This window comes from Lutra lutra, chromosome 11, assembly GCF_902655055.1.
Source record: "Lutra lutra chromosome 11, mLutLut1.2, whole genome shotgun sequence".
Lineage (NCBI taxonomy): Eukaryota > Metazoa > Chordata > Mammalia > Carnivora > Mustelidae > Lutra > Lutra lutra.
The window spans coordinates 55,873,366-55,898,002 of record NC_062288.1 but is presented as its reverse complement, the minus strand read 5'-3'; the positions used below and the strand labels follow the sequence as shown (position 1 = coordinate 55,898,002).

The 24,637-nt window shown below is 41.6% G+C and overlaps 1 protein-coding gene across 1 annotated transcript; it reads right to left on the bottom strand.

Annotated features, from left to right (window-relative positions):
- Positions 1–201: 201 nt before the first annotated feature.
- GPNMB (glycoprotein nmb) lies at positions 202–22,935 on the bottom strand. Its single transcript, XM_047694122.1, has 11 exons — positions 22,732–22,935; positions 16,744–16,896; positions 15,791–15,934; positions 13,633–13,797; positions 11,302–11,460; positions 10,429–10,740; positions 7,652–7,750; positions 6,706–6,808; positions 4,635–4,849; positions 1,693–1,786; positions 202–1,244 (listed from the first exon to the last, which is right to left on the bottom strand). Exons 1-11 carry the CDS (start codon positions 22,799–22,801, stop codon positions 1,091–1,093), a joined length of 1,668 nt encoding a protein of 555 aa, XP_047550078.1. The 5' UTR covers positions 22,802–22,935; the 3' UTR covers positions 202–1,090.
- Positions 22,936–24,637: the final 1,702 nt, after the last annotated feature.

Here is a 24,637-nt window from a genome sequence, read left to right as displayed (position 1 = left end):
GCTCACAGAAACTCTTTTTTTAGATTGATCTGATTAATATACATTTATTGAAACTGAACATACTATATTTTAAAATATAAAATCCTTGTGAAATTATCAGTGCTCCACAGGGCAGCGTTAAACAACTCTTTATGTGTCCAAACTATAAACACAATAGAAAGGCAAACAGTAAATTGGAAAAATAATTACAATTCCAAGATCTTATCTCTTTTCATACTTTATTTTTCAGGAATGAGGAAAAAAAAGCATGTTCTGTCTGACATCTGGTAGAGAGTTTTAATGACAAATGGAGGCCTTAACTGATCAAGTCCTTGTATCATTTAAATAGAGAAACCAGTAGGAAAAGCAGGGGTCTCCTTCTTCAAAAAATCGTAACATATAATTTCAAACACATGCCCCTGAGTGTACAGAAATTGAGATATATACACAAGACTGTCAGCACCCTGAGTGTAGCATGCCTGATACACAGAAAGTAGTCAATGAAGGTCCACGGAATAAAGAAATGAGTAGCATTCCTTTACACATCTGGGCAGGGTAGGTTGTCATGAAAATATTCACACCCATGTATTAGACTAGTCGATACATTTTTTTTTTTTTTTTAGCATAAGAAGCATGCACATCACACTAAATGTCTGGCCTGTTACTGTTTTGCTAGGAGCTCACATGTCCATCTAAAGTAGCATTCAGTTAGCTGTGAACACAGAGAGCCAGAAAGCATCTGGCCTCCCCTTCCAGTGAACCGCGGCCAAACTCTAATGAATAGTACCTTCTCCCCTTACTCTTTGGACACAGTGTGTCTATCCCACTGACCACCTAAGACATTATAAGTGAAACATAAATCATAATGAAAGAAAGCTCTGCTAACTGGTTTTATCAGCTCAATAATAATGAGGCCACGCACGATGTAATTCCTCCCCACTTCTCTGAGATGTCATTTAGCCTATATAAAAAACCCTTTGGACCTCCCTAAGCCACAGTATATATTTTAACAGTAATCTTTAGGAATAGAAGTTAATAGCCATCAACTCTGGCACAGCTCACATAAATGGCCCTGAAGAGTGAGCTGTTGATCACAAATAAAGCTGAAGATTTAAACAGTTCCTGGTTGATGCTTGAGCAAAGGATCGCTTTCCTGGTTCCCAAGGCAGAATATGGCCTTTGCATGGTTGAGGAGGGCATTCAGGCCCTGGCCTTTGAGCACGATCCCAGCACTGCTGCCTACCAGTTTGTACTCCTTGTGTTTTCTGAAAACAACGTGTTAGACAGATTAACAAAAGATCTCCACCTGGACTATGTTACTTTCTATAATCTCTTACTTGCCAAATACAAGAGGGTTAATTCCATTTAACCCAATCCACAGCTTCTAAGACATTGATGTCTTATGAAAGTATAGTTTTTTCCCTTCTTCATGGAAGAAATGTGCCTGCCTATTCTAATTTGTGATTATATGGTAAATAAACTGACACAATTTTGTAAAGTTACTGGTATCTAGTAGCATTTTTAGGACTAAAAAAAAAACACACAGCAAAATTAATAGTCTAGTTTGGTATTCGTCATTCACTGGAAGATTTTTCTCCCCTACCCAAACTGTTTAAAAGCAAAAAAGGGAAAATGGCCCATTTATGCAGAAATATGCAACTTATTTTTGACAATATACTATAGCAATTTAAAGTGTTAAAAGTAGCAACTTACTTGTATACCAAAAGGGTGATCACAGTGACAAATATGGCTAAGCAGCCCACGGAGACCAGGGCACCATTTGCCATTCTTGAAGGGGAAGCTGGGTCTTAAAACAGAAGCAAGACAGTATTAGTGACATCCTCCGCCTAAGGGACATGCTACTTGTAATGCAATTAAATAAATGAGGAAGGGAGCTATCCGAAGATATATGGCTCCCTCTGGGTTTTCAGTAATCTTTTCCATTAAATAATACATAGTCTTTGGGTCAGCTTATCTTCCATTTAGAGAATGAGTTAGCATGTCTGGAACACTGTGTTAAGGGCTCAGAGAGAGATGTCATGTCCTGGAGACACCTGCTCAGGTCTCAGCTGACCCCGAAGCACCCACACGGTGAAGGGCTCCATGACCCTCCCCACTGCTCCTCTGGCCCCATTTCCCACTACCTACCTTCCAGCTATGCTAAAAATCCTGGAGTGGCCTATCCTTCCCCTGCTCTTTCAAATCTCCATGCCCTCTGCCAGAAACGTCCTTTCCCTGGGCTCATTTCAAGCATTCACCCCTGTGGGGTGACTTCCGGACATTCATGAGGGCTGAGGGCTTTGGGTCAGGACACCGGCCTGTGTCACTCCTCTACTTGCCTCTCTTCCTTTGCCCCGATCACACTGTGTGGCAATTACTGCTTTATACACATGCTTCTTTCCTTCTCCCAAACTGTGGGATTGTGTCTTCTCTGGATTCCTAGAAAGCAGCAAATTAACTCATCTTGTCCCTACTGTCAAAGAGGAACTGGAGTTGATCTTTTTTTCTCCATCCTTTCCACCAATGTGCAGTTCCAGCCACCAGCCTCCGCCCACCCTGCCAAAAGGACATCTTGTCTACCTGCTTCCACTCTCACCTTCCCGTGATCTTTGCTTCCCTTGGTAGTTCAAATGATCTTTAAAGGCATCTATCAGAGCATGCTTCAAACCTGCTGGAGGCTCCTTATACACAGAATAAAACTCAAGCCCTACCCGTGGTCTACAACCATCTAAATGGACTGCTCATTCCTCAAAGTCAGGCTTCAGTTCAGAGGAGGCTTTTCACAAGCAGATGATGCTGGGTAGGCAGGACTGTCACTGACCTCCCCAATCTGGAGAGCCAACCTCTGTCTCCTCTCTCCCCCATGCTTGTCACTCTCCATTCCGGGACATTCTTCACAATGTCATCTTATGTGTGATCTCTTTTAGCCCACAAAAGCAGGGCTCACAAAATCCCACAAAAGCCTTCTTCCTCTTGTTCCCCACTCTGTCTGGAACTGTGTATCTCAGGCCTACAGCTCTGCTGGGCACGGAGTAGATGCTCAATGATTATTTGTTTAAAGAATTGCAGGTGCTTCATGAACATTCATGGAATCAATGAGTAAAAGTCATTCCTCCTAAAAGTCTATTGGTTTGCTTTTGATCAAAGATCTGTTTCTGAAATTCTGATTTTGAAGCCCAAGCCATCAAATTACAATCCCCCCTGGATTGAAAGCTTTCTTTCTGAGCTTCCTTTATTTGGATTTTGAAAATGGCTCAGGTCACCTAAAGTTCTCACTCACTGTAAGAAGAAGGAAAGGAAAGCCAGTATCTAAACAACTAATCTGGTAAGAGAGCAGTGGTTTGCCAGCTCCTAGGAGGCTTCGTAGAATAGGGTATGACCCTGAAAGGCTGTTCTAAGAACTCCCTACAGCTGCCCAAGAGTAACCCCAGCAGCTCCTGGAGGTGACAGCTCGAAGACCAGCACTCACTCACTCCCACTGGGTCCCAGCGCTCCAACCTGCCTCCTTCCTCCTTCCTCTCCACCCTCCCAGCTCCCCACTGGGGGTCCCAGCGTAAGCAGCCTTGGCGGAAGCAGGGCACCTTTGTCTCCTGGTTTTATTTTTAAATCAGTGCCTTAGATCTCACCAATGATAAGCCCTCATACGCATCACTCTATGTATGGTTACTTAAGCTTTTCTTTCAATGAGGTTAAAGCTGCCTTTTATACAGTTAATGAGTAAATCTCTGTTTCAGTACATTTTACCTTATGAGACAGGCTCCAAATCCAAAGGAGCTGTGAGTTAGTCATGAGGGCATATAGGACAATACTCAAATCAAGCAGCAACAGTAAGTGTTGTCATGTTTAATCTCGTTCCCATTTAATTAATTTAATCTCGTTCCCATTTCAACCCAAAGTGTTTCTTCTAAAACAGTGTCTTACAACAAAGTCAACTGTAAGTGAAATTCAGGGAGGGTCACCAGGTGGAGTCCTAATCTGGTGACTGGGAAAATTGGAAGCCACCAGTAAATGACAATTTCTCAGTGAAGTTCCTTAGCCCACTTTGCCAGCATTTCCCCTCCCCAAGCACCAGCAGGGGAAAGAGTAGATTTTCTCGTGAACACTGACAAGGCAAGCTGGTTTGTTACTGTTTCAGGATAATGACTGGTAGACTTCGAGAAGGGAAAGAGAGGACACATGGCAAGTTAGAAAGGAGCCAGCAGTCCACCTGCTTTCTCATTTCTCTTCTTGGCTTCATGTCTTTGCCTAGGTGGATTCTTACGACAATAGGGTACCAGTCTCCCCGTTTTATAATTTAATTGGAGAACACTGTTATTTTTTGATGTTAGGCTTCATAATTTTCCCTTGACATATAAATCTCTTCGAGCACGCAGTGATTATATCCCATTATTACTGGTCCATGATCACAGCTGATTTTTTTCATCAAAAGACTTATCTTTGGTCATTTCACTGGGTCTCCCTCTCTCTCATCCCTTCCTTAAGTAGATTTGCTGTGGGACTTTCATGCCAGTTGTCAAATCCACATTAACGACAGTTCAGTGATTTTTTCAGTGAAATAAAATTAAACACTGATAGCGAAGCCTTGAAGGGCTTTAGCATAGGACACACAGTACCTGTGATATGAAATGTTCGTACAACCACAAAACAACACTTACCTCTTGCAGAGACAGAGACAAGGGTGCTTGTGAGGGCCAGACTTGTATTATTACTGAGGGTCAGGTTCATACAGTATGTCCCAGATCCACTGAACGCTCTTCTCACAGTCAGCAAGCAAGTGTCATCTGTGTCCATATCTATAGGGTCACAGACCGTGTTGTAGGTGATTTGGCAGGTAGGGTCAGAAACTATGGTACAGACCTCCGTGGGCATTCTGAGGGGACAGACGGCACCAGGGGAGGGAGATATAATATCAGTTTAAAAGGGACAATCATAATCATTACCTGTCCATAAAATTGACTAGAATTTGATTTGAATTCCACTAGAATTAATTTGGATCCTTATTATTTGATTCTTGCATACGATATAAGAATATCAAACCATTTGATGTCAAATTGTCACATATAATTTACACCTAAACAAGTATGAGCTACTATTTCCCCTGTATCCTCAGTAAGGTTTGGCTCTGGGGGTGGAGGAGGAAGAAATTATGACCGCCCCCTGTCCAAAGGCAAGGGGCTGTTGGAAACTGTAAAGCCGAAGTCATTCCTCCCTAGAATGCCTGCAGGTGTGGTCCTCTGAGGTGTCGGGCAAGGATACTATTAAATGCCAGACCTGGCCCACCTGGGTCCCCACAGAGGTCGAACAGTGACAACAACAGTGGCGGTTGAGTCAAGATTTACTACATGCAAGACACAAAGCTGTAGATGTGTGACATGGCCTTGATTATTCCTCTCATAGGAAGATGAGGAAAGTAAAATAAGCCTCGTGTAGCAGGCGACAAACCAGCTCGGTGAGGGGGAGACAACTGGGAGACTAACATGAGCCGTCAGGGGTGGAGCTGGGACTTGAATAAGTGAGGCTGGATGACCACGAGGCAACGTGGCCTCGCATTACTGTCATCAGCACTGTTTCCCTTGTGGGTGGACCTCCTGGATGGAGAGACCTTGCTCCGACGCTTAATCTGGTGAGGCATGGTGTGCATGGAGGACACCTGCTCTTCTCAGCTGGCCTCGTTCCTCCATCAGCTTTTCCTCAATTTTCTGTCATCGTCACCCCTCACCTCTCCCTAAGATGGAGAGCTTCTTAGCTATCCCTTTTTATCAAATGAGGCCACATTTTTATACCATCTCTTTCCCTTCATTAATTTATACATTTACATACATACATTTTAATTACTTAATTTATCCATTACACATATATTTGTGAATGCTTTAGCTTACTCAATTAATGTTGTATTTATTGACTTATATTTAGTCTATTAACTTCTATTAGTCTATTATATAGTTCTAACCAAACCGTAGGAGGTCAAATTATATAATGAATTAGAAAAAGCTTTGTAGGGGCGCCAGGTGGCTCAGCTGGTAAGTGTCTGCCTTGGCTCAGGTCATGATCCCAGAGTTCTGGGATTGCACTGGACTCCCTGCTGGGTGGGGAGTCAGCTCCTCCCTCTCCCTCTGCCTGCCTTGTGCTTGCTCTCTCTCAGGCTCACGGTCTCTCTCTAAAATAAAATCTTTTTAAAAGACTAAAATATAAACCTATATAAATATTAAAAAAAGAAAAAGCTTTGTAAAGTTTAGAGATACAGGATTATTGGGCACTGCTATTAATTCATGCTAAGACATGGTGGTTCCACACTGGCTTCCCACCATTTGGAGGGGCCTCAAGGAGCCTAGGATCTGGGCTCGAAGACAGACCACAGCCTGTGAACCATGCTCTGTGGGTACCCACCATCTATGGGGCAAGTTCTGTAATCACCGTGTGCCTCAGTGGAACCATCTGTAAGATGAGGAGACTCAGGATTGGGTAAGGATTCAATAAGAGAACCGATGTAAAATGTTAAGAACATAGTAAGTGTTCAATCAATAATTTACTCTTCAATTTCATCAGCAATTTAAAGGTAATGAGCATTGCCCAATCTAGCAAAACGAGTGCTTCTGAGCCCCTCCCAGGGCCCTTCCTGGTTGTGGCTGACAGATGAGCTGGGAATCTAGATCAGCTTCCAAGAGGAGCTGGTGTGACGGCCTCTGCTCAGGCCTTGGCCTGATCCTCTGACTGAGATGTACTCACATCCCTTGACAGGTCACAACAAAATCCATCAGCGACTTGTCAGGCTGTGGCACGGGCGTCACAACGTCTGTCATCTGGATGATGTTGACCTCCAGAACTCCATCTAACAAAACACCCACCCAGAAAAACACATCAAAATACAGCAAAAACCAGACCGAATTATTCCTTCACAAATCAGAAAGCCACACAAAACACAGACACGGCATTCTTGCACTGATCTGGGAGTCTAGCCTGCAGTGTGGATACGTGTCTCTGCAGCAGTTCAAAGTGAAACCGAATTGCTCCTCATTCCAACCTGGCCCTTGGTTTCTGGAGCCTGTGAATGTGTTAGAAGGCTGCACTCCCTCCAGGCAGGAATTTCAGAGAAAGGTAACCCCCAGGGAAGATGCAGGCCTCAGGCTCCGGCCCAGCTGGCTTCCCTCACCCCGGGGTGCAGAGTCGGGGATTTACCCCCATCTCCAGAACTGGGGTACCTTGGCTGGGCTTCGGTCCCCACCTGTCTTCTCTGTGGGAGTGCCTGTGGGCAGTGCCCACAATACACAGCCATCTGTGGTAGCCCGGCTCATCCCTGCTCCTTACGCACTAGGCGGGAGGCTTTGTGAAATCAGAAAGAGGAAGGAAGTGGCAGTTGTGGGAACTTGCTACTGGCCTTTCTTCAAAGGCAAGTTCCTTCAGATTTCTGGAATGCGCAGGGTGGGTGATGTAGGTCTGGAGCAGACTCATTAGTAGGTGGGCCTCACACTGGGCTCGTTTCCACCAGAATGTCTAAGGAAGGCTGGCTGGCGTAGGCCAGTCGGAATCTAGAAACTGGTGACGTCCTGGCTTTGTGCCCACGTGGCATCACCTTGAACAGAGAGTGAGGGCCCCTGCTCCCAACCCTCCAGAGTCGAGAGGGTGAGAGGGTGGCCTGGGGTAGATCCCAACATCCTGCCCCTGCTGCTCTTACCTACAATCGTGATGGTGGCTTTGAAGTAACCGTATCTGTTAATATGGCAGGTTTCCTCAGGAGTCGCCCTCAGCTCTGGGGGGCGGCCACCCACTGATGCTGGAAAGTTGGATTAATAAGATTTTAGATGAGTTGCTGAGAATGTAAAAGATTTACATAATAGATAATAACCCCAAATCTAAACAGGTACTTGATAACCAACAATCTAAACCTCTACCTGCCCTTTAGAAAAACATCAAGAGTTCTGAACTATTAAATTACTGCAGAAATTTGAAGTGAATATGAATGATTCACAGAGATGTGAGAACTAGCAGGCATTATAATTGTTAAATTATGTAAGTGAACACAATCCTGTATCTTCTTTAAACATGGGAATCAAATGAAAGGTAGAAGCCATATTAAAATGTATGATACAACAATCATGACGAAATCAAGCAGGTTGTGACAGATAAAATCGTATGTTGGGGCGTCTGGGCGGCTCAGTCGGTTAAGCGTCTGCCTTTGGCTCAGGTCATCATCCCTGGAGTCCTAGGGTCAAGACCCTCATCTGCTTGTGCTCTCTCTCTCTCTCTCTCTCTCATGCTCTCTCTCAAATAAAATCTTTAAAAAAATAAAATAGACTAATGTTAAATAAACTAACATTAAACCTTTACCATTTAGGAATTTTTAGACAGTTCTAGATATTACAGGAACCCTCAATTAATTTTGAATTTTACACCTGGTCTCCTTATTTGTAAAGAAAACCATTGATACTTATAGAAAAAGAAATTCTCCTACAGAAATATCAGAATGAAGCTATATGATTAAGTTGTTCAGTGCAGTTATATTTGTAACTGGAATTAGGATTAATTTAATCAACCATCAATAGATAATGGTTAAATAAATTATACATTTATACATACAACATTACTTATATTCTAAGTTTATACATACTATGAAATACTATGTAGCCATTTAATAATGTGAGTTAAATTTTATGCACTGACAAGGGAAAGATGTCCATGATATTTGCTAAGTGAAGAAAAACAAATTATAGAACCACATGGATAGCATGAGCCCATTTCCTCAAAAAGCAAAACAACACCTATGTATAGTTATAAAATATGTTTGTAAAGGCAGAAATAGATCAGAAAAGAAACGCTTCCAGCTGTTACTAAGGTTTAACTCTTGGGAGGAGAATGTGAGTAGGGACTTTCACTTTTATTCTAGGCTTCTCTCTCTATTGCTAGAATTTTTATTAAGGAACATGCATTAATTTTGTAATTTAAAACATTTCAAAAAATAATGAATCAACATCAGTGATAACTTAGTGTCTTGATTAGATATTCCAGATTTAATGAGATCTCCTTTTATTAATAACACACTGTTACAACAATTTATTATTTATAACAGATTTTGGTAAAAACAAGTGCAGCAAGTCCAACATCAGGTTGGACTATTTACTCTGGGCTTGGTGATGGCGCCCTCTTGTGACCAGTGGGAGGATGGCAGTATATTACCATCCCCTTCAAATTGGGGTGCTGAGTACTCATGGCACAGTGGGGTGGGAGGGGGCATTAGGTGGAAGCTAACACTTTCCAAAGTAGGCTCTTAGGAACTTTTAAAATGGCCTCATATACTATTAGTACATATACTATATAGTACATATACTATTAGTAGAGAATGGGATTTAATTTATTATGCCTTATATCTAGAACAATCTTAATGTCTGGAGTCTTTACTCTCAAGGTATATTCTTTCTTGGGCCATTTGGAAACCACTTCCAAGTACAGCTGTGTTTTTATGGGACACTAGATGGATGTGGGCAGGGAAGGGAGGAGAATGGAAGTAGGGAGAAATGTGGGAGGAGAAAGAAAGACAGTGGGGATGGCCTGAATGTTTATGAAGGGCGAGATGTATTCTCACAACGAGAAAAAATGGGAGAGAATCAGAGACATGATGGGGGACACCTGGGTGGCTCAGACAGTCAAGCATCTGCTTTCAGCTCAAGTCAAGATCCCAGGGTCCTTGGGGCGCCTGGGTGGCTCAGCGGGTTGAGCCGCTGCCTTCGGCTCAGGTCATGATCTCAGGGTCCTGGGATCGAGCCCCGCATCGGGCTCTCTGCTCGGCGGAGAGCCTGCTTCCTCCTCTCTCTCTGCCTGCCTCTCTGCCTGCTTGTGATCTCTCTCTGTCAAATAAATAAATAAAAAATCTTTAAAAAAAAATTAAAAAAAAAAAAAAAAAAAAAGATCCCAGGGTCCTGGAATCGAGTCCAGCATCGAGCTCCTTGCTCAGCGGGGAGCCTGATTCTCCCTCTGCCTGCTGCTCCCCTGCTTGTGCTCTCTCCCTCCCAAATAAATAAATAAAATATTTAAAAAAAAGAAATGTCTATGGTGAGTGCTGTGAAGTGTGTAAACCTGGCGATTCACAGACTTGTGCCCCTGGGGATAAAAATATATTATATGTTTATTAAAAAAAAATGTGAAGGGCCAGACAGGGAAAGCATCTGTACACATAACAAGGACCAGTACAAATTAGAAAGGTCAAAGAATGGCACTTAAGTCATGAAATTCTACTTGCAAAGTGGAATTTAAACATACTCTCCTTTCTTCCATATTCTAACAGCTTAAAATGGTGATAATGTGGCTAAAGAATGACACGTACAGAATTGAATCACAGCAGACTCAGCACACGGTTCTTTAAGCTAGGGATCTAATTATGTAACCTGTATTATTAGATTTAAAAAAAAAATAGCTGTTAAGGAACCCCCCCTCAAAGATCACCTGGAAAACACTTACATAAAGGAGAAGTGGGTTTTGGAGGTTTGGGTGAAGGTGAAGGACAAGGTCCAGGCACTGCAGCTTGCACAGTGAGGTTAAGGCTGAAAGTTCCATTGAGCACATACGTGTGATTCAAAGTTGGGTTGTTGGAAACAAACAGACCAGTATTATCCCCGAAGTTCCACTTGTAGTTGATGGCCGACTCATTGAGGAAGTGACTAGGGTCGTGAATCAGGACACTGAACATAATGGGGAGGTCCCTGAGGAAGGTTTCATCAGATAGATTTCGATCATTCTTCTGGTACATAGTCACAAATACAGGAACGTGATCTAAAAGATATACCCCCCAAAATAGAAAGAACACACAATTGCTTGATTTTAAGTAGATGACTTCGATAATGCTTTTAGGTTCAAAAATTAAAATTAAAATGAAGGGTGCCTGGGTGTCTCAGTTGTTAAACATTTGCCTTCAGCTCAGGTCATGATCCCGGGGTCCTGGGATCCAGCCCTGCTTCAGGCTCCCTGCTCAGCGGGAAGTCTGCTTCTTCCCTCCTACTCCCCCTGCTTGTGTTCCCTCTCTCACTGGCTCTCTCTCTGTCAAATAAATAAATAAAATCTTAAAAAAAAAACAAAAACAGAAACTAAAACTAAAATGAGAGATAATTTAGCATTATTTCCCCTCTTCCTATGCAAGTTTGCTAGGGTTTTTCCAAGTTATTCTGGAAACACAGATGGAGTAAAATATATTTAAATATATAAGCGAGGGAAGGAACCCATACAGATTGTAACCTAGCCCAGAACACTTAGCTCTAACTCTTACTTAATCCACTAACATCACCAGAATGAAATGCCTCACCACCAGTTAACTTCAAGTTCACACCACTCACTCACCTGTTATCACGTACACGTCTTTCACTCTTGCGATGGGGACATATACGTGGTGGTGTCTTCTATAAACAATTACTTCCATGAGTTGGGGGCCAAGTGTCACATTGGCTGTGTTTATAGAAACTCTTGCTGAACCCCGTCCTAACTTCTGCAAATACTGACCTTTGAGAGGATGGAAATTTTTAGTTATTGGCCACATTACATGATTATTATAGGAAGTTGTTGTTTCTTTATGACTAATGACTGCCACTTAGAGAATGGATGAGGATGTAGGTCCTAGCTGCTTCAGAAAGGGAGATGGTGCTCATTTTATATAAAACCTTATAACATAAACCCACTGTTCCATAAATATAATTGTATATAGTTGGTTAAAATAGAAAGAGAAGTTTAGTGGGAAAATACTGTTTAGTCCTTAGTTTACAAATAAAAAATGTTTATAAGTAAGACATCTGGCACTTGAAATACATGTGTTTCCCGGAGAATACCCATTCAATGCAATAGTGAGGTGTCTAAGGGAGCTAAAAAAATTTATCCAATATTGTTGTAACAATATTACCATTTCAGCTGTATCAAGCAGTTTCTTTTTTAGGGGACTAGAATCCTCCATTTTCTAATAGAATTTGTATATAATAAAACAAAGTAAGTGGTGAAAAAGGAGGTAGGGTACGGTAGACATAAAAAGTAATGTAGTGGTTCTATAAACACATTTCTAGGACATTCTTGACTCACTCTTTCTCTTTCTCCAGCCCTAACCTAAATCTGATTGCCACCAGCTAGTTAGTAAAAATGATTCCTATCCCTCAGGGCCCAGGGATTTTTCTAATGCTATTGAGGCACCCAACACAGATGTGCGACTGAACAGGGATGCCAAGACGGATGCTTGTGGGGGTGTTTAAAGACCATGTTTAACACACGGTCAAAGATATCAGAAAAATACACTAATCTCAGGGATATGTGATTCGGAATCCCCTTTACCTGGAGCCGCAGAGGCAGTTCTTTTGCAGGTTGTAGGGGAAAGAGGTGTCTCGCAGGGGGCTAGTCACACATGAGGAAAATGTTAGTCCTGGCATGGGGAGACCACAGAAGCAAGTGTTAGTTGAAGGACAGTATCAGTTAACGTCAGATAAGGAAATTCAAAACAGTTGTGTTAGAAAAACAGCAATTTCTGGGCTAAAAACTGGTTTTAATAGATATCTTAACTAAAAAGAGGGGTAACGAGGGACCAGAGTGCTCAGGAGCATACGTGACTCCACGCAGATGGTCTGGTCAAAGAAATCGTGACATTTGGGGAGTTGACTGGGCCATGAAGGCGCAGAAACAAAGTCAGCCTTCAACCCCAATTTAACTAGATAGGCATAATATTTGATATATATTTTGTACTTTGTTAAGCTGATGTGTATTGCTAATGTGTTGTTCTGATTTATAAATGAGTTAACTGGACAAAGAAACTTTCTCTAATTCATGAAAAAAGACAAAACATTTAGAAGTTTGGAGCCTGCATGGTTGGTGGCAGTTTTCAAACTGTCAGAGCCAGATGGCACCTGGTGACATATTTAAGAACTTAGCAACTTTGCTCATCATACCCTAAATTTGCTCCTCCTAAAAATAATCACTTTACCAATAATAAAACAAGAGTGGATACCATTTGTGGTTAAAAAAGAAAAAGAGTGTAAGCTTTGTCAAAGAAGAACAGGGGTTAGATTATGTTATTTCTACACAATGGAATATTATGCAGTCATTAAAATAATGTACATAAGGAATTTTAATGATACAATCAAGCACTCATGATAACAAGATTGTGTATACATTCTAGTCTTAATCAAGGAATACTAGCAAAAAAAAATACCATTGTGTTAACAGTGATAATCTCTGGTATCAATTACAGATGATTTATTTTTCATTTGTACTCTTCCTGCATTTTCCAAATTTCCTACAAAGAGCGTAAGTTTCTTTCTTAAAAAATCTTTTGATAATAAAAAATTAAAAAATAATCAAATGCCCATCAGTGTGCCATTCGAACAAATATTCCTATTTTTTGTATTACTGTTAGACAGAAAGAAACTGTTTTAAGAAAGAAAAATGAATTATTTTTTTTCCCTTCTTCTAATTCCTTGGTGTTCTGAAGATTTGCCAAAGCTAAACAAGATTTTCATTTTTATCCCTCATGCTCCACCCCAGCTAAGGAAAGTTCACAGAGTAACTGTTCTTAAACTCTTAAGTGTTTACTCTTAAGTGTTAGCATTCTTGCTTATAGAATAAGAAAAGCGGAAAAAAATGTTAAAACTTGAAGGTCAGGTAAAGAAGCAGCTAAGGGGGTTTTGTAAAAAGTCCAACCAAGTGTGTGAAAGACATAGACGAAATTGCATCTCCTCCATCCAGGGTGGTGAGGGAAAGGCTTCCCATCAGGGAACACGTGGTGATGGTGTTGGCTGTGGTCATTTCCCCAAGCGCCTTCCTCGGTCCAGTTGTAAACGTACAGGTCAGGAGATGGATCAGTGTCTAAACAGAGAAAGAAACAAGCAGACTTGTCATCTGGGCTCAGAATGCCCAATGCCCATCACTGAATGAAACACCTTTTCATATTTTCATAAAGATAAACATAGTTGGACAACTAAAACCCTAATTTTGAGAATTCATCTAGTGGTGTGTATTTATGACCTGTCTGTTTTCTGCCTATAGGCTGTATTTCAGTAAAATTTCACATAAAGCAATTATTCAGAAAGAGCCAATCTAGATATATTAGAATATATTTGTTTTTAATACTGTACCTCACACCATAACTGTACTCAAACCAAAATGAGGGATGCTTTATCTTTTTATGTTGATACTGCTATCTGTAGTTTTTGTTTTTGTTTTTGTTGTAACCCTGAGTCATTTGGCATCAAACAACTCTCAACTCCTAGAGATTTTGGCACACTCCTAAAAATAAGGACATTAACCTACATAACCACAGTATCATTACCACTCTTCCTATAGTCTGATCAAGGGTCACATACTGTATTTGACTATTTTGTCTCTTCAAACAATTTGGAAAAAAAGATAGAAGTAAATATGGCAAAATGTTAAAATTGTTGAGTTTAGGTAGGAGGTTTTGGTATACTCAGTGTACCCTGATTTCAACTTTTTTGTATGTATGACAATTTCTTTTTAAGTAATCTCTACACCCAACGTGGGGCTCAAACTCACAACCCCAAGATCGAGAGCTGCACGTTCTCCTGACTGAGCCAGCCAGGCACTCCAACATATTTCTTTTCTTAAGATTTTATTTATTTATTTGACAGAGAGAGTCCAACATATTTCATTGTAAACAAGTCATGACCAATATCTTTTCATCTAGACCAGTTCCCTCACCCTCTTGGTTTTTTTATGTCACTGACATTTTTGAAGAATCTTTTTATTTATCAATATATTAGAGCCATTTTTATTTTTTATTCTTAAATTGTCCCAAATAGCCAGAAGGAGTCCCTGCAAGCTGGCTTCTGTGTCCTTGTGATGCGTCTTTGTTAGTCCTTGAGTATTTACTTATTTGGGCACACTAAGATGTGCCAGACTCACCTGGTACTTTCCCTGCCCTAGACCTGCAATCAGTGTTTAACTCAAAGGTCCCTGATTCCTTTTTGTGGTGACAGGTATTACATAAAAATTTTCCTGAGACACAGGGATTCCTTCATATAAAAATGCTCAGAGGGCTAAAATGCCATTTGAAACATTCATAAGAATTAGCATTTTTAGAAAGAGAAAAATTACTACAAATTTTAGACACTTGACACTTTAAAAATATCAAACCCTTTTTATATAGGATCTAATGTTTTCCTAATAGAACTATGATAAATTAATAAGGAATGAACACAGTTTAATAGAAGTTCTAAGTCATAAAATCAGATCGTAAGTGTATTTAACAGTCTTGTCACTGATTGAAGAATCTCAGTTATTAGCTCCGAGTTTTGGGGAATGTGCAGTTCTAGAGACAATTTCCTTTGATGCATCTGTGTTCCTATGTGCTCTTTAACATGTACAAAGAGCTTACCTGCCTTAAGGGCAAAGCAAAACTACAACATACGCATCTTAGCATTTGCACCAGCCACAAAACACTGGGTTAAGCAATAATTGTAAACAGAAATCAGTCTGATCAGCAAATGTTTGACAGATCTGCTATTCTTCGAGTATCCAGAAGAATTTCAAGTAACCAAACCAAAATCGGAGAATCAACAAGGTATTCTCTGGATAATCAACTAGACCCTAAGAAAAAGCCGAGCATGACGACGTCCCTCTTGAAGAAAAGTTCCAAGTGGCAGAAAGCCACGTTTGCTCAAGTGGGTTTGGCTAATGTTGATACAGGAACTGGATGGAGCAACATGTCCCTGTCATCCAACTTGAGGAGGGGGTGACATGGGGTGATAGCAAAGCACCTGTGAGTGTTTAGGTTTATGAGATGGGTCTCCAGTAGTTAGGAAAACTAGCCTATATCTGTGGTATGGGTAACATTCCTTACCATTTCTGCAGTTCTTCTCATAAACTATGTTGCCACTGACATCTTCCTTCTGGCATCTGGGGAACACCAGGTCTACCACAAACGTGATCGTTGAGCCCACAAGTGCTGGTGAGTCACTGGTCAGAATCGCCTGCACGTGGCCTCCTAGCACATAGAAAAGTGCAGTTTAGTGATCATGTTTTTCCTTTCATTGACAAATAGAGTTGAATCCACCAATAAGGACCAGAGCATCCCAATGGCTCTCTCTCTCTCTCTCTTTTTTTTTTTTTTAAATGAACACTATGCCCAGCGTGGGGCTTGAACTCATGATCCAGAGATCAAGAGTCACATGCTCTACTGACAGCCCTCCCATCCTTATGCCTCTTAGCAATAAATTATTTTCTGGATTCCTAACTTTTGCTTACAGAGTACATTCTACAAGGAGGGGGGAAAAAAGGAGGATAGACCAATTAAAGAAGTCTTTGATCATAGAACATTTACTTAAGATAAAAAAGAAATCTGCTCAACTGGATTGAAGAAACAAGTTTTAAAGGTTTGTATTTTTTAGACTCAAAACCGATGACTAAAGGACTCACTCTTTCATGCAAATGGAAAGATACTTTCTGATAAACCACACTTCTGATATGGTCAAAACTGCTTTGAGTGTCTCAGCTCTTCTGAAGAGGACCATTCCCATATTATGTAAAGAGGGTCAGGGCGAAATCTGTTTGCAATCCAAAATCTTCCAAGAACTACGAACTTGTCAATTTTTAAGTGGATTAAAGTTGAGTGTGTGTGACTTAGAAAGTGACAATGTTGAGATAAAAAAAGATTGCCAGATCCAGGTGCCTCCCACTTGGTAACTAGAGTATAGTCATTAGAAGCAATGTAAGCCATGTGATCTCCAAGTCTACAATGTAAGAGACTAAGTCAAATAGGAAATGACAGTTGTTTATCTTGAATATGTGATTTACCTTTCCAGGAGTTTTTCCACCTTGGGTCTTCCTTCTTCCATACTGGGTAGAGTTTTTCATTCCATTCATTCTCATCTGATGACCAACCAGTTAGTTGGCTGTGCTCCCTCGTATAATCAGAAGTTCTTTCATTGCTTAGCACGTCATGAAATCCTAGATCAGTATTTGAAAAGCAAATAATTTTGCTTACTCCTTTCCTCATTTAGTATTTAACAGTACCTAAGTAGTCAAAGCAACTTCTCATTTCATAAGTTTGGAAAATCGTACTTAATATTTCCAGCAAGTCAAACAAATAGGTTTTTATTTGACTGTCTCCTGAAAATAGTTTAAATACAACTATTCAACTATTCAGACCCTCTTTATGTACTTTATTTTTTTTTTAAGATTTTATTTATTTGACAGACAGACATCACAAGTAGTCAGAGAGGCAGGCAGAGAGAGGGAAGCAGGCTTCCTGTGGAGCAGAGCACCAGATGTGGGGCTCACTCCCAGAACTCTAAGATCACAACCTGAGCCACAGGCAGAGAGGCTTAATCCACTGAGCCACCCGGGCACCCTCTTTATGTACTTTAAATAGTCAAGGAGGAACACCTGGGTGGCACAGGTGGTTAAGCATCTGACACTTGGCTTCTGCTCAGGTCCTAATCTCCGAGTCATGAGATGGAGCCCCATGTTGGCTCTGCGCTCAGTGCAGTCTGCCTAAGACTGTCTCTCCCTTTCCCTCTGCCTCCCCCTCCCCCTCCCCCATGCTTTTTAAAAAAATAATTTACTTATTTGACAGAGAGAGAGAGAGAGAGAGCACCCAAGCACAAGCAGGGGAACAGCAGGCAGAGGGAGAAGACAACTCCCCAAGGAGCCGGGAGCCTGACACGGGACTTGATCCCAGGACCCCAGGATCATGACCTGAGCCGAAGGCAGACGATTTTATTGACTGAGTCACCCAGGCATCCCGTAAATAAACATTTTAAAAAATTAAATGAGTCAAGGAAAATTTCTGAAAGTTGTTTAATTTCTCAATACATATTCTCTGATTATTTGAAGCTGATATGCTAGAATTAGGAAAACACTGATGCCAATGATATTCAGATCAGTTTTGGCATCTTGTCCCATTCTTACCTGTTCTCTTGGCTAAAAGAATGTCAGGCTCAAGAATGCCTCCAGGTTTCCAAGAGATGCAAACCAGTACTGGAAAGCCCACTGTTGAACAATCTTTTTTACGGCCCAGTATATGTTCTGAATTGGTGAATGTCCCATACGTACTATGTAATTTACAGTGGTTTTTAAAATATTATGTTAAGAGCTGGTTGGTAATGTTTTGAGACCTCTACGTTCCTGCTGATTTTCTATTTGTTATTTCAATTACTGAGAGAGGAATGTTGAAATCTTCAATTATAATTACGGATTTGCCAATTTGCCAATTTCTTCTTACAGTTCTGTCAGTTAATGTATTTTGAAACTGTTTGGAATTGCCAAGTTCTTCTTCATTAATTGATACTCTTGCCAGTAGGAATTGACTTTTATCTTTATTAATAGTCCTTGTTCTTAGGTATACTTTGATAGTAATGTTTAGTGGTTAACAGGTACATCTTTTTTTTAATGGATATATTTTTATATTTGAAGTGTGTCTCTTATGGACAGTATATTGTTTTTTTAATGTAGTCTAACAATCTCTACCTTTCATTCAGAGTGTTTAGGTAATTTATATTTACTGTATTTATTAATACCGGGGGATTTAAGTCTACCATCTTGTTATTTTTCTATCTGTCCTATTTGTTCTTTATTCCTTTTTCTTCTTTTCCTGTACTTTTTGGGGTTATTTCTGGAGTCTATATTAGCACCACTTCTGGCTTATTAGCTGTATCTTTTTGTTTTGTGTGGTTGCTCCAGGGTTTATAAAATTCTAGTTCTTCTGAAATTCTTTCCAATCTCAAGTTGATGTCTTTTTACTTTGCCTGACAACTCCAGTGGTCACATGGTCTCTCCTCTCTTTGAGGATTGTACAGACTGGCTGGCTGCCTACGTAACATTTCCAGGCTGCACTCCTACTTTTTTGCCCTTGTCGCAGAGCTTCTACTATAACTGCTCAAAATTCCAACAGCTGACTTTCCTAGATTTCCTTACAGTATGGGCAGAAGCAGCTGATTAGAACCTGGCCAGTCAGAAATGAAAGGAAGTCTTCTGAGGGCTTCTGTAAAGTTTTCCTATCATCTGTCTATCCATATATACACACACGTATATAACAAACTCCATTTTGTTCACCTCAGAAGTGATTTTGGGGACAGTAATGTAGTGACGTGAAGCTCAGAGCTGGGACAGCCATACTTAACCATGAGGGCACAAATCTGAAGAGGCAAGCCAACACACTAAGGAGGTCAGAATGGATGGAAGAGAAGAAAGAGTTCTCAATGTTGTTGAGTTCTTGCTCTAGCTTTTCCTGCCTCTGGACTGGTTAAGGTAAAATGTGTCTTGCTCAACCTATTTGAGTATTGTTACAGCCAAGAAGTCAATTTCTAGAACCCACCGCTAATCCCTAACCGTACATTATGATAAACTGTCCTCTCATGTGGTCTTGTGTCGTCTGAACCCATAGAGCCAGAAATACGGTCTTCTCCTGAATACTGGAGGAGGACTACCACAAGGTGTGGCATTTGGCAGGTGCTCAGAGAAGCCATTTTGAATGGATACCACCAACTTCTATCTTCTATTTATCCTTTTTGGTAGAAGGAGGCAAAAACCTGTTGTTTCCTTCTTATAAGGGAGACAGATGGAATGGGAAAGAATATTGAAATGAATATTGAACAATGTAGAGGTCTTACGATGGGTGAATGTTACAAGACTTGGTTTCTTGATTTTGTTGCCAAACAGGCTGTGTTGACCTCAGATCATGTTTTCTCTGGGCCTCCAAATCAGACAAAAATCAAGTAAGACAAAAACCAAATGTCTTATGATTCTGTAAGATTATTTTTTATTTGGAAACAGATACTAAGTGAGGGTAGGAAGTGACGGTAGGAAGTGTAGGTTTATCAATCAATGTTTATAACTGGATATTCATTCAAATTGAGTCATGGAGTGGTAGAATATTCAATTTGGAAAAAACAGTTCAAATCACTTCATTTTACAGATAAAGAAATTCAGGCCTAGAGAAGTGACAGAATTCACTCGGGGTCACTTTTAATGGAGTGGAAATGAAGATTCACATCTTTGGATTCCCAGGACTAATTTTTTCCCACTGTTCTGAAGAGTCTTCCTCTTCCACAGATCCTGAGAGAAAGTGAGTGGTTCCAGGAACAATCAAAACACAGGTTTCTCCTCTGATTATCGATGTCAGAAGTCAAGGAAAAACATCAACTTAAAAGAGGGACAAGGAATAGATACATGGATCCAGGGAACAGAATGGAGAATGTGGAAATAGACCCACACAAATATGCCTTACTGATTTTTGACAGAGATGAAGAACACCCCAATGGAATTTCAAAAGATAGCCTTTTCAATAAATGGTGCCATCGGAAAATAGAAAGCATAGGAGAAATTTTCAGGCTCTAGGCTAGGCAAGAATTCTTTGACCTGACACCAAAGACATGATCCATAAAAGGAAAAAATGATAAATTAGACCTCATTAAGATGAAAAACATTTGTTCTGTGAAATAGCACGTGAAGAAGATGAAAAGGCAAATTACAAACTGGGACAGAATATTTGCAAACCACCTTTCCTGTAAAGGACTGCTATCTAGAATATATGAAGAATTTTCAAAACTCATTAAAAAAATTCAATTAAAAAATGGATAAAAGACCTGAATAAACATTACTCTGAAGTGGATACACAGATGGCAAAGACATGAGATGATGTCCAGTTTCATTAACCAGTGGAGAAATGCACATTAAAACCACAGTGGGGTATCACTTTATACCTATCAGAAGGACTAAAAAAAATAAAAAAAAACAGTGATATATCAAAAGTAGGCAAAAATGTGTGAAGACATTGGATTGCTCATACACTGCTGGTGGGAACGAAACACAGTACAGCCACCCTGGAAAACAGTTTGGCAGTTTCCTGAAAAACTAAACATGCAACCAAAACATTGTACTCTTTTTTATTTATTTGACAGAGAGAAATCACAAGTAGGCAGAGAGGCAGGCAGAGAGAGAGGAGGAAGCAGGCTCCCTGCTGAGCAGAAAGCCCGATGTGGGGCTCGAACCCAGGACCTGGGATCATGACCTGAGCCGAAGGCAGCGGCTTAACCCACTGAGCCACCCAGGTGCCCCCAAAACATTGTACTCTTAAGGTTTTGTCCCAAAATGCATTTGTCCCAAAGAAATGAAAACTTATGGTCACCCAAAAACCTACACACGGATGTTCGTAGCAACTTTATTCATAGTAGTGCAAACTGGAACAATCCAGATGTCTCAAAATGGGTCAATGTTTAAACAAACCGTGGCATATACATACTGTGGAATCTACCCAGCAATAAAGAACTATTCATACAAGCAACACTTCAATAAATTATGTTGCATAAAAAAAGCCAATGCCCCTAAATTACATATTGCAATGATTCTATGGATAACATTCCTGAAGTAACAAAATTATGAAATTATAAAAACGGGAGAATGGATCAGTGGTTGCCAGGGCAGGGGGTGTGGTGGGAAGGGGAAATTGGTTTGGCTACAAAGGGTTTGAGGGACCCTTGTCGTGATGGAACGGTTTGGTATTCTGACTGTAACAGTGTCAATATCCTGGCTATGATATTGTACAGTAATTGTTTAAGAGGTTACCATTGGGAGAAACTGGGTAAGGTATACAGGGGAATCGCTTTGCATTTTTTCTTAAGCTGCATGTGAATCTACAATGACCTCAAAAAGCTAAGTTAAAAAATCAGAACAAAAGACACCCAAGAGTAAGCAGGTTTTAAAAGAAAAAAGGTGTGGGGGAGGGGGAGTTAGACGTGAAGGAAAATGGAGTCACAGCCCTCACCGATGTGGCTTTTCTCTCTCCATTCTAGAATCTCACCCCAGCAAAGGGGTGGTGGCCAGGTTGCGTGTGAACTGCTCCGTCAACACCTGCAGGCCTGCTCTCCCTCTGACCACGCCCCTTCATGCTCTCTCAAATAAGTAAATAAATTAAAATTTAAAAAAAGTTGGACGCTTAACCCACTAAACCACCCAGGTGACCCACAATAGGAGCTTTTGAAACAAGGAGGCTCCAACCTGACCTCCCCAAGGGCCTGCTTTCATCAATCTGGGCATCGGTTGTTAGAAAGCCCCCAACCTCAAAGGTGAGACTAGAACAGAGCCCTCGGGTCCTTGGCTCTTCTCTCAGTAACCTCACCTGAGTGGCAGCAAGCTCCTGGAGGTCTGTGAAAAAGGTCCCAACAGGACTAGGCACAGCTTCCGGGCGGGGATGATCTGTGAACTTGATTCTAGATTCGGGGCCCTGTTTCATTTGAGCCCTCTACACTACTGGATAGAAACTAGACGAAGTTTATTGGGTGGCACGGCTTTGTTTCAGGCCAGAAACTGTTCCTCACACCAGCACCCTCTCCTTGTCTGGTGAGAGACAAGGTGGCAATTGCAATGGGGTGGGGGGGAAGCCCCCCAGAGGGGCACCTGGGTGGCTCAGTGGATTAAGCCTCTGCTCAGGTCATGATCTCAGGGTCCTGGGATCGAGCCCCACATGGGGCTCTCTGTTCAGCGGGGAGCCTGCTTCCCCCTCTCAGCCTGCTGCTCTGCCTACTTGTGATCTGTCAAATATACACAATCTTAAACCACCCCCCCACCCAGAGAGGGGCCGGCATGGTTGTTGCTTTCCCAGAGCCTGAAGCCAAGAACAAGCGGGAGGCATTCTGCTGTAGGGTCAATGTTCCCAAAGGTTTCGAGCACAGAAGCTTTCAGAGAACCTTCATGAAGCCCACCTTTTGGCGTGGACAGTGATACCTCAGACAACCCATCACTTCCGCTGACAGAGAACGGGTTAAAATGCACTCGTGTACTCACGTCTGGCAGCATCAAGCGGCAATCTTGCAGCCAAAAGCAGAAACCCCAGGAAACAGTGGAGACATGCCATGCTGAATTCTCAAAGACCCAGGCAATCAAGGTTTAACTTTTAACTCCCCGTGCTCCATCCGCTGAGAACGGCAGCGGCTCCTCTGGCCTCTCCCTGCCCTGCTCCTTGTTTTAATTAAATACAGGGTGCCTCAGGGCAGATCATGTGATGGTATTAAGCAGTCTTGCCTGATCTGGTCTCCCAAGTTCAAGCTCTTAAAAACTCATGTGCTTCTGACTCACTCACTCTTAACCTCTGTTTTCTCTTTTTACCAGTACACTGTGTTATGATTCCACATTTCCAGTTAGAGGGACTTCCTTTCCTATGGACCCATTTTCATATCCTTCACCAAAGAATATTTCGAACTCCAACCTCATCGATTCAACTTGCTGTAGTTCCTTTACTGATCCATGCACCCCGCTCATTTAGAGGGCCAGCTCTTTCCAGAGCTAACTAAGGCTCGTACGTTCCCTTCTCCCCGGAGGAGACACAACTGGGGCGGGGGGGGCCGTGGTGGAGTTACAGCTTCAATCACTTGAAATTGGGGGTTACAGATGACTAATAGCATATGTGGTGCCAGAGGGTGCTTGAAACACATGCCCAGGCGTCCAGTTGCTAAGAAATGTCCTTATAGGCCCACTTAGGACACCCAAGCAGTTCCATAGAGCTTCTGGAACGACCTGCCTGATTTCCGATCACTGCTCTGCAAGTATTTCTGTGTTGTACCTCCCAGGGCTGATTGCCTAAAACATAGTGCATGTTTATTTCATGTCACAGAAAGCAGGCATTAGATGAAAAACCAAGCTTGCCTAGAACAAATTTCTGGTTATACAATGTGCAGAAAATGTGGCAGCATGAACACCTGAACAGCCTGGGATCTTTCTGTAAGTCCCAGACACACAACCATCTTCAGTATACATGGGGGGGGGGCGGGGGAGGCAGGTTGGAGGCATTAATTTAGGTTTCGGTGGTGCTAACAAGGCACAGGAAGAAAGTCTGTGAAACTGCCGTCGGCCAAGCAGGTGTGGGCAGCTCCCTGCCCAGGGCCACGTGCAGCTCTTTAAAGCTCCTCTTGGGGGCACCTGGGTGGCTCAGTGGGTTAAAGCCTCTGCCTTCGGCTCAGGTCATGACCCCAGGTCCTGGGATCAAGCCCCGCATCAGGCTCTCCGCTCTGCAGGGAGCTTGCTTCCTCCTCTCTCTCTCTGCCTGCCTCTCTGCCTACTTGTGATCTCTGTCTGTCAAATAAATAAATAAAATCTTTAAAAAAAAAATAATAAAGCTCCTCTTGAAGCACGTATGAAGAGAACAAACAGCACAGAAATAAAACTATTTTCAACTATGGATGAATAAATGAACAATGGAAGTATTTTATGTAATGTGAATAATTTATCGTTTTTTTAACAACATGTTTAACTTTTTTTTTTTTAAACATTTATTTATTTGACAGAGAGCACAAGTAGGCAGAGTGTCAGGCAGAGAGAGGGAGGAAGCAGGCTCCTCACTGAGCAGGGAGCCTGATGCGGGACTTAATCCCAGGACCCCGGAGATCATGAGATCATGACCGGAGCCAAATGCAGACAGACGCTTGACCCACTAAGCCACCCAGGTGCCCTGGGAGTTACCACTTTTAACTGTAGAAATTTCCCAGTTCAAACTGGTGTTTTTAAGCAAAAATATAAAAATTCAGGTCCTCTTTTCCCCAAATCTTAGAAACAACTGTTGGATTGCCACCATAACAAATTGCAGAAAGTTGGAAGCTTAAAACAGATCTATTACCTTACCTTCTGGAAGTCAAAATTCCAGAATGCGTCTCACTGGATCCAAATCAAAGCTGCAGTAGGGAAGGTCTAGAAGAAT